The sequence below is a fragment of the Oncorhynchus keta genome, chromosome 17 (genome assembly GCF_023373465.1).
Source record: "Oncorhynchus keta strain PuntledgeMale-10-30-2019 chromosome 17, Oket_V2, whole genome shotgun sequence".
Classification (NCBI taxonomy): Eukaryota; Metazoa; Chordata; class Actinopteri; order Salmoniformes; family Salmonidae; genus Oncorhynchus; species Oncorhynchus keta.
In genome coordinates, this window is record NC_068437.1 from 38220762 (window position 1) to 38231854 (window position 11093).

The 11093-nt window shown below is 43.2% G+C and overlaps 1 protein-coding gene across 1 annotated transcript; it reads left to right on the forward strand.

Annotated features, from left to right (window-relative positions):
* Positions 1-8498, forward strand: endouc (endonuclease, polyU-specific C). Its single transcript, XM_035789751.2, has 8 exons — positions 1-169; positions 612-683; positions 1255-1354; positions 1680-1791; positions 2012-2133; positions 3286-3392; positions 7075-7225; positions 7430-8498. Exons 1-8 carry the CDS (start codon positions 159-161, stop codon positions 7688-7690), a joined length of 936 nt encoding a protein of 311 aa, XP_035645644.1. The 5' UTR covers positions 1-158; the 3' UTR covers positions 7691-8498.
* The last annotated feature ends 2595 nt before the right edge of the window (positions 8499-11093 follow it).

The window sequence follows — 11093 nt, forward strand, 5'->3', positions numbered from 1 at the left end:
GGTTTGTGACCATGTATTTTGTCGACTGTATGTATGTATATACAGTGTTTCGGGTGGAGGGACAGAGTTATTGTTGCAATCGTTCAAGACAACTTTGAACACAGCATACCTCTGTACCTCAAATTGTAAACTACAAAAAGCCTACATTTGGAGGTACTATGGCACTACGGTAAGAACGTTTTATTTTACATAAATGTTTTTACTCTGAAACTATTTAGTTTTTTTAGAATCACAGCATAACTTTCACTGCATTCATTTAAAAACATCACTGACTGAACCATGTCTGAACAAGTTGAGAATGTTGCCTGTGTTTGCACTCTGTTCTGTTCTCCATTGCGTAATTTATGAAGAATGTTGTTATGTATGTTATTGCCATAGAGTAGTGAGAAAAGTCCAAAACATGCACTACATGCATAACCAACATCTTTCAATAGTGATTGTCAATAGGTTATGGATTCACCATGGAGTCAATCAGTTAATTTAGAGTTTTTATTTTATTTTTATTTTTTACTTTTTCGATTTATTAAAGGAATTGAATGCATCCATGTTTTAAAACCTTTCTATGGAAATCTGTTACCACAATATTATGTTTAAAATGGTGTAATCTACAGGTCTGCTCTGCTAGGCTGTGGATTGCTTGTCATTTTGCTGGCAGTGGTGTTCCCCCCTTTGGATGCAGCAAGGTATATGAATCGCTGGAGATGACATTTGCTCACTCTACTGTTCATCTGTGTTTCTGATAATCTAGCACATAATCCAGTCTAATGTAGCCTTTAGTTTAAACCATCCGATTTCATTGCATTTACTGTTATTATTATATGAATGTGGATATTTCTAAAATATTCACGAGATATTCTGTATTATACAATAATAACAGAAATCAAAAGAATTAAAAGCAAATCCAATGAATAGACAAACACTATTGGTTCATGACTACTTTCAAGGGTCTGCGTTTTTAGAAATGTACAAATAATACATAGTATTTAGTGCTTTTCTCAGACACCAACATGCTTTTATAATAGGCAATTTTAAGGAAAACAAAACTAACCTGGGGTAGAGTAAAGATCACAGTTCACTGTTGCTTCATTCAGAATCATGATGGGTTCAACATGGATTTAAAAGCCTTAGTAACTATTGTTTACATGGACATTACTGATCTGGTTATGACAATATTTCTATACGTGATTATTATATACTTATAACATAATTATTACACTTTATTATAAAACATGTTTTGCTCTCCTGTTGTTGTAGTCAGGCAATAAACCAAGAGTTGTCAGACCTCTTCAATGAGCTCTGGAAGCTGGATGTGAACCGCATGAAGCCTGGGACTGACTATACCATTTCTGTGCAGGTGGGATATGACTAGGGCCCCCATGACTAGAGTTTTCCCTGACCACCTTACCTGACACACATTCCATTATTAGTTACAGGCTATAATTAGGAGCTGGACAGGAAAAACTCCTGGCCCTAATTTGCCCCTCATAATTAGGCCTCCTGGACAGGAAAACCTCAGAAATGTCCCTAATAAAATACCCCTCCCTAAGATGTAGGCTTGCTCAAGAAAAACTCCTGTCCTTATACTGAAATAAGTCACATAAGAAGAAGGCCTAGCCTATGTTATTTTGACATGAGGGAAGTGTTTAGTTGTTGGTGTATGTATGTGTCGTCCACTCCAGGGCAAAGCTGGCTATGTCTCTCAAGGCAGTAACCATGCCAGGGACCATGCCTCATCGCCTCTCTTCTCCAATGTCAATGAGAACAAACTGAAGACCATTACTACCTTCTCCCGTAAGTATCTGTGTCTACATCAAAATTGTCAAACAAATTGTTTGAACTGAATATATGAACTGAATTTAGTAGTGAACTGAAGTCGTCTCAAATAGATTACACTTGTTAGTGTTTTTCTGAGACTTTATAATTACTTAAAAATTACTTTCAAATGCCTTTCTAATGGCTTTCTGTAACTTTAAATCTCTTATTTGATGTCTTCAACGACATTCCGCTGCAGGCTTCATGAAGCTCCTGGACAACTATGAGAGGTCAACAGGCGTGGCAGAGTATGTCAGCCGAGAAGAGGTCACAGAGAACAATCTCTTCCTGGATGCCGTTCTGAACACAGAGGTCATGAAGGTACAGCAGAACATGTCACCTAAATTGCCTACAATTGGTATAGTGGTCCTGTGTGGCTCAGTTGTTAAGAGCGTGGCTGAGGTTCGCTTCAGAAGTATTGTATATTTTCGCCGATTCCATATCGATACTGTGACTTCCAAATATCGATTTGTAAAAACAAATAAAACATGTTTTGAACACTTTTTTCTCAAAAACTTGCTTTCTCATGTCTCTCTCTTCAAATTCTCTCCTCTCTCTTCTCTCTCTTCAATTCAAATTCTATTGGTTACATACACATGTTTAGCAGATGTTATTGCGGGTGTAGTGAAATGCTTGTGCTTCTTCCTCCGACAGTGCAGTAATATCTAACAAGTAATATCTAACAATTACACAACTTATACCAATACACACAAATCTAGTAAAGGAATGAAATTAATATAAAAATATATGGATGAGCAATGTCAGAGATGGGTAATGCAAGATATGTAGTAAGTATTACTTGTTCCTCTGCAGCAGACAGTTAGTGAGCAATATGTTTGGAACATCGGATCACAATAAAATCGCAGTATCAAATTGCAATACATATAGAATTGTGATACATAAAAAATTGTGATACAGATTCGCAATACAAATCATATTGGCACCAAAGTATTGTGAGGTCCCTGGCAATTCCCTGCCCTAAGCTATATGCATAAGTGCTTTTGGGTTTGCCTGAACAGAGTGTTTGTGAGTGGACTCCCATGCTCTACATAAGGTCAGTAGCTACTCTGTGAAACCAAACTCTAGAGGGAGTATTGGCTCTTCCTGTCACACTCTGTTCTTGGATGACCATGGCCACGATGTTAGGAGAAAAACACAGGCAACAATGCAGTACATCTAAAACATCTGGAGAGTCTTGGCACGCTGTCTTGGCTAGGGCCTCTTTCTCAAATAAAGACCTTACAGCCTGTGGGGACACATGTACAAAATGTGTTTAATACAACTTAGCATTTTAAGATGAACATTTCTAAGAAAATTAAACAGGCAAGTAAATCACAATTTCTGTCAAATTGTATTTTGCCCTCTTATGCATAAGACTATTAGTCATTGTGACATCTCACATTGACAATATGGACAGAGAGGAGTTTGGTGTGTGTCACCTAGTGAATTTATTTATGTATGTTTTTCCCACAGCATGCCCACAGGTATCTGGTTAGCAAGGGCCACTCCCAATCAGATCTGAGGACGTTCAAGCGTCAGCTGTACACCATCTGGTTCGACCTCTACTACAGAAGTGGAAGGTAAGAATTGGGGAGTATTCATTAGTGCACACCATAGTGAAACATTTTGCAACAGAAAACATGCTGCAATTGTACAACGTATGCTAGTTCTGCAATAAACAACATACTATCAAAGGGATGCACAAAGGATAACTAAATATGACATGGTACACAGTGAACAAGTGCTCATGGCAAATAATGTCAAAAAGGAATTAATTTGTCAAAGAAGAGAAGACGAGTTCTGACATTTCACATACGCATAAAGATAACAATTAAATCATTCACATAATCTACAGGGTTTCAAACGTTCATCAAACACAAACTAAACTCACTTTTGCTGCAATCATGTCCATCCCAGAAACTTGTATTGAACGCATGATTTGTTCAGCTAACACTCTTTATTTGAAACACAGTCCCAGGAGAAAGTGTAGACTATCATCTGCACTGATCTGAAATGGGAAGTCTCCAAATACATCAATGTTTTTTGTAAGGAACGGTGTTGGGTAGTAGTGAACTACATGTATTTGAACTTCTAATTTTTCTACATTTTGCAGTAGCTTGGTGGTAGATGAACTAAATTCAAATCTTGGTTGTGTTTTCAGTAGTTACTTTTCTCGTATTTAGTAGTTGAGTTAACAACTGGAACTCCACACTACGTTTTTTGAAGGCAAAAATGTCCTTTATTTTTTGTCGTGAAACCTGCCTTATTCTCACTTGAACTATAGTTTTTGTGTTTTATAGGCTAACTTACTCATTCTGTTAACATCTGACTTCAGAGTGATCTGTTCTTGTAATTTGTAGTCTAAGACATTTTAGATTTCAGATATGATATTTTACCACAAAGTAGTTTGGATTAAGTGAACAACTTTTTTCAGAGTAACTTTAAATCAAATCAAATCCAATTGTATTGGTCACATATACCTGTTTTGCAGATGCTATTGCGGGTGTGGGGAAATGCTTGTGTTTCTAGCTCGAACAGTGCAGTAATATCGAACAAGTAATATCTGACAATTTCACAACAATACACACAAATCCAGAGTATAGTAAAGGAATTAAGAATATATAACTATTTGGACGAGCAATGTCGGAGCGGCATGGACTAAGATACAGTAGTATAGAATACAGTATATACTTATGAGATGAGGAATGCAAAATATGTAAACATTATTAAAGTGACCAGTGTTCCATTATTAAAGTGGCCAGTGATTTCAAGTCTATGTATAGAGGGCATCAGCCTCTAAGGTGCTACTGATGGCTATTTAACAGTCTGATGGCCTTGAGATAGAAGCTGTTTTTCAGTCTCTTGGTTCCAGTGTAACAGTTTAACTTTAGTCCATCCCCTCGCCGCTACCCGGGCCCTGGAACCAGGGACCCTCTGCACAACATAGACAACTAACACCCACGAAGCATCGTTACCCATCGCTCCACAAAAGCCACGGCCCTTGCAAAGCAAGGGGAACCACTACTTCAAGGTCTCAGAGCGAGTGACATCACCGATTGAAACGCGCGCACTACCGCTACCTAGCTAGTCATTTCACATCGGTTTACACTCAAACCCCTTTTGACCTCCTCCTTTTCCGCAGCAACCAGTGATCCGGGTCAACAGCATCAATATAACAGTTTAACTTTCGTCCGTCCCCTCGCCCCGACCCAGGCTCGAACCAGGGACCCTCTGCACACACCGGCAACAGTCACCCATGAAGCATCGTTACCCATCGCGCCACAAAAGCTGCAGCCCTTGCAGTGCAAGGGGAACCACTACTTCAAGGTCTCCGAGCGAGTGACGGCACCGATTGAAACGTTATTAGCGCGCACCACAGCTAACTAGCTAGCCATTTCACATCGGTTACACCAGCTTTGATGCACATGTACTGATGCTCGCCTTCGGGATGATAGCTGGGTGAACAGGCAGTGGCTTGGGTGGTTGTTGTCCTTGATGATTTTTAGCCTTCCTGTGACATTGGGTGCTGTAGGTGTCCTGGAAGGTAGGTAGTTTGGTCCGGTGATGCGATGGACAGACCGCACCACCCTCTGGAGAGCCCTGCGGTTGTGGGCAGTGCAGTTACCATACCAGGCAGTGATACAGCCTGACAGAATGCTCTCGATTGTGCATCTGTAAAAGTTTGAGGATTTTAGGTGCCAAGCCAAATTTCTTCAGCATACTGAGTTTGAGTCCTTCACAACACTGTCTGTGTGGGTGGACCATTTCAGTTTGTCAGTGATGTGTACGCAAAGGAACTTGAAGCTTTTCACCTTCTCCACTGCGCTCCGGTCAATGTGGATAGTGGGGTGCTCCCTGTGCTGTTTCCTGAAGTCCACGAATCAGCTCCTTTGTTTTGTCGACGTTGAGTGAGAGTTTATTTTTCGGGCCCTCACCTTCTCCCTGTAGGCTGTCTCATCATTGTCGGTAATCAGGCCTACTACTGTTGTGTCGTTTGCAAACTTGATGATTGGGAGTACAGGGACCTGGAGTACAGGAGGGGGCTGAGCACGCACCCTTGTGGGGCCCCTGTGTTGAAAATAAGCTAAGTGGAGGTGTTGTTTCCTACCTTCAACGCCTGGGGGCGGCCCATGAGGAAGTTCAGGACCTAGTTGCATAGGGCGGGGTTCAGACCCAGGGCCCCGGGCTTAATGATGAGCTTGGAGGGTACTATAGTGTTGAATGCTGAGCTATAGTCAATGAACATCATTCTTACATAGATATTCCTCTTGTCCAGATGGGATAGGGCAGTGTGCAGTGCGATGGCGATTGCATTGTCTGTGGATATATTGGGCGGTAAATAAATTGAAGTGTGTCTAGGGTGTCAGGTAAGGTGGAGGTGATATGATCCTTGACTATTCTCTGAAAGCACTTCATGATGACAGAAGTGAGTGCTACAGGGCGATAGTCATGTAGTTCAGTTACCTTTGATTTCTTGGGTACAGGAACAATGGTGGGCATATTGAAGCATGTGGGGACAGTAGACTGGGATAGGGAGAGATTGAATATGTCCATAAACACTCCAGCCAGCTGGTCTGTGCATGCTCTGAGGACGCGGCTAGGGATGCCGTCTGGGCCAGCAGCCTTGCAAGGGTTAACACACTTAAATGTCTTACTCACTTTGGCCATAGAGAAGGAGAGCCCACAGTCCTTGGTAGCGTGGTGTTGGTGAAGAAGGTGTTTAGCTTGTCTGGAAGCAAGATGTCTGTGTCCGGTTAAGTAAACTATGTTTTTTAAGGGTAGCTTTGGTGTAGCTTAACTTCTTCCAGTTTGAAGTAATTAGTAGCTTCGTAAACTATATTTTCAGAGTAGCTTCCCCAACACTGCTAATGAATAGGGTGTTTTCCCTCTAGCCGGGCCTATCATCAATGAATAGGCTAGGATATTCTACACGCAACAGACTGATGACAGAACACACACTCGCATCACTAGCTAAGAGAAAGAGCAGGGTTGTAATCATTAGTCCAAATAGTTGCAAAATGCAACATTTTGCAACTAAAATGGGAGTTTCTATTGGACAAATTCAGGTAGGTCCCTTCCCGTTCCATGTTAGAAACATTTTGCAACAGAATCGGCATAATGAATTCACCTCCAGGCGATCCAGTGCGAGGGAGAGAGGAGGGTTTTATTTATACTACACAACTTTCCCCAGGCCTTTATAGCTTATCGAATAGTCAGGCTATTACACAGTTAATAATATGTTTTGTGTTGTTCATTTGACAGTAAGGACTCGTGCGGATTTGAGCATGTGTTTGTTGGAGAGACTAAATTCGGAAATGAGATTGCTGGTTTCCATAACTGGGTCCAGTTCTACCTGCAGGAGAAGAGCAGGAACTTGGACTACAAGGGATACAAAGCCAGGGACCATGACATAGTAAGCGTCCTAACAGCCCTTTTCAAACGTAACATTGATCAACATTTCCTTTACTTTGACAGGATATCAAAAACTTCACTCTCACTGCAGCTTTAAACATGTTAAATTATGCTTGTTCCCAACCCACACAACCCAATTGTATTAATTTACTTTTGTCTAACAAAGATGTCCCTCACTCTTTCTCACTTACTCACACACACACAGCCTGACCAAGACGACCACGTCCTGAACCTCCAGTTCAGCTGGCACGGTTTGGTGAAGCCGGTGGGCAGTGCCTTCGTGGGGGCCAGTCCGGAGTTTGAGATGGCCCTGTACACCATCATCTTCCTCATCAACACACATCGGAGCACCACAGTGGTGGTCAACATTGACGAATGTCAGCTGGAGGTGGTGGTGGTCAGGCACGGGCGCTCCATTGGGACAGCCTACCCCAAACTGCTTAGCAGCAACAACAGACACCTGTAGTTGGAGGCATCAAACACACGCACACATGCATAGATTTATGAATAAGACTCTGCACACACACACACATACACTGTTTTGGACTGGGCATATAACCAGGCCAGTTTGCTTCACAATTAGGCACATAACCTTTCTTTAGCTGACTGCACTGTGTAATCTGCACAACAGGAACATAAATGGACACATCTGATACTCAGGGCATGCATGTGTAAGATATAAAACCATGGACTTGTGTTGTAAAGTCTGATGTTTTCCTACAAGTTGAAAAGTTAAGGTACAGAACATGTTTCAGACGAAGAAAGAAAGTTGAAAGAAAGAACTCACTGTCTGATTTCAACAGCACAACAGCAGTGACTCATTGCAATGCCATGCCTCATTTAAATAAACAATTTATATCACTTGTTTATAAGCCATGTCATGAAGTCTAAATTAAGCATTCTGTAAATATGGCCCTTCCCAACATGCACTGCCCATCTGGACACCTGCTTGGCCAATGTGTAGGGTTTTATAAGTACCTATGTCAAGGCACAATAATTCTTTCAATATACAAGCCATTCTACCATTTTCCAAATGTGCTCCTGCAACCAGTAGACCATACTGTAATAAAGTGTGCATTACCGAGTCAAACGTTGGTCAATGTATTATTGCATTCTCTATATGTGCAGTCATGAACAGCCAGTTATGAATAGGCTAGCCTACTTATGCAATTGGTTAGTATATGCTACTATTATATTTTTCTGTCATTTACCCTTTAAAGTAACTGTCCATTGTTTCCTGATTTCTATTAAATATGACCTATAATTAATTACAATATGAGTGTAATAGTTTTCCTTCCAACAAATGGTAATTAAGTATTTCGAAAAGCAGATTTTCTGTGTTGGAATGGTGTGGACTTACCACAACAAAAGAATGGGTGTTTACTGGTTATTAACAATATTCATACAAGTAGACTGTTGATTGGCCAGCTCATCCTCCTCAAGATGACATCCTCTAAGATGAAATAGCTAGAATTTTTTAAACATCTGTTTGAGGTGAGGTTTTGAAGTGTTTTTTCTGTCTCCAATTTATGCTTTGGCCAAAAACATGAATATACAACATAATCTGGCAATGAGTGGCGACCCGTCATTCAGGCAGAGCCCCCCCAAAACAATATATAAAATGTTGTATTCTTTTTTGATGTATGTTTTGCATGTTATTTTGGCAGTAATACGTGTCACATATCAGTTTGCAAACATTGTAAAGAACAAAAAAAAATGAGTTAATTAAGCCGCATTCAAACATGGTCTCTTTTTCGCTTTCTTGAGTGAGGAGTTTCAGCAGGTAGGCCAGTTGAGAACAACTGCACGGTGTCTCCAGTGCGTGTTCACAGCCCCGTGCGCTACATTTCAGCTCCCCGTATTGGACGGGCTAGAGTGGGCATCCAGCCAGGACGGATGGTGCCGGCTCAGTGCTCCTGGACTCCAGTGCGTCTCCGGTGCATCTGCACAGCCCAGTGCGTCCTGTGCTAGCGCCCAACATTTGCTGGGCGAAAGTAACCATCCAGCCAGGACGGGTTGTGCCAGCTCTACGCTTGAGACCTCCAGTGCACCTCCACGGCCCAGTGTATCTGCTGCCTGCTCCACGCACCAGGCTTCCAGTGCATCTCCCCAGTCCGGTGAGACCTGTTCCGGTTCCACGTACCAGGCCTCCAGTATGTCTCCCCAGCCTGGTAAGCCCCGTGGCAGCTCCACGCACTAGGCTGCCAGTACGTCTCCTCAGGCCGGTGAGACCTGTTCCGGCTCCACGTACCAGGCCTCCAGTATGTCTCCCCAGCCTGGTAAGCCCCGTGGCAGCTCCACACACTAGGCTGCCAGTACGTCTCCTCAGGCCGGTGAGATCTGTTCCAGCTCCACGTAGGAAGCCTCCAGTGATGATCCATGGCCCGAAGCCTCCAGTGATGATCCATGGCACGAAGCCTCCAGTGATGATCCATGGCCCAAAGCCTCCAGTGATGATCCATGGTACGAAGTCTCCAGTGATGATCCATGGCATGAAGCCTCCAGTGATGATCCATGGCACAGAGCCTCCAGTGATGATCCATGGCACGGAGCCTGCAGTGAGGATCCATGGCACGAAGCCTCCAGCGTCGATCCGCAGGTTCCCCAATCCGGGGCCTGCGACGAGGGTCCCCGCACCAGGGGCGCCACCAAAGTGGGGGGAGCCAGAGGCGGAGTGGGGTCTGCATCCCGCACCGGAGCCGCCACCGAGGTAGATGCCCACCCGGACCCTCCCCTATAGTGTCAGGTTTGCGGCCAGAGTCCGCACCTTTGCGGGGGGTACTGTCACGCCCTGACTGTAGAAATATTTTTATTCTCTATGTTTGGTTGGTCATGGTGTGACTCGGGTGGGAAACTCTATGTTCTGTGTTTCTATGTTTTGGCCGGGTATGGTTCTCAATCAGGGACAGCTGTCTATCGTTGTCTCTGATTGGGAATCATACTTAGGCAGCCTTTTTCCCTTTTGTATTTTGTGGGTAGTTGTATTTGTTAGTGGCCCGTATAGCCCTAGGAAGCTTCACGTTTGTTTTTGTTGTTTCTTGTTTTGTTGGCGACATTTATAATAAAGAAAAATGTACGCTCACCATGTTGCAACTTGGTCCGGTCATTTCCACGATGACGGCGATCGTGACAATGGGCTGCGTACCGCTGCAGCGATCGCTAAGCTGCTCTGACAGCTGACGCTTAAAGTTAGTGAGGGTAATTTTAGGAAGAGAGGGTCCAGATTGTCTAGCCCAGCTGATTTGTAGGGATCCAGATTTTTCAGCTCTTTCAGAACATCAGCTGTCTGGATTTGGATGAAGGAGAAGCGGGGGGTGCCGAGCTGTTGGCCGGGGTTGGGGTTGCCAGGTGGAAAGCATGGCCAGCCGTAGAGAAATACTTATTGAAATTCTCAATTATCGTGGATTTATCAGTGGTAACAGTGTTTCCTCGTCTCAGTCCAGTGGGCAGCTGGGAGGAGGTACTCTTATTCTATACAGTGTCCCATGGACTTTACAGAGTCCCAAAACGTTTTGGAATTAGTGCTGCAGGTTGCAAATTTCTGTTTGAAAAAGCTAGCCTTTGCTTTCCTAACTGACTGTGTGAATTGGTTCCTGACTTCCCTGAAAAGTTGCATATTGCGGGGACTATTCGATGCTAGTGCAGTACGCCACAGGGTGTTTTTGTGCTGGTCAAGGGCAGTCAAGTCTGGAGTGAACCAATCTGTTCCTAGTTCTACATTTTTTTGAAAGGGGCATCCTTATTTAAGATGGTGAGGAAAGTACTTTTAAAGAACAACCAGGCATCCTCCACTGACGGGATGAGGTCAATATCCTTCCAGGATACCCGGGCCAGGTGGATTACAAAGGCCTGCTCGCAGAAGTGTTTTA

Bases quoted from the DNA above. Each gene is read 5' to 3' on its own strand.
- endouc (XM_035789751.2), top strand. The intron at 684-1,254 runs GTATATGAATCG...CTGTTGTTGTAG, and splicing joins CCCCCTTTGGATGCAGCAAG to TCAGGCAATAAACCAAGAGT. The intron at 7,226-7,429 runs GTAAGCGTCCTA...ACACACACACAG, and splicing joins AAGCCAGGGACCATGACATA to CCTGACCAAGACGACCACGT.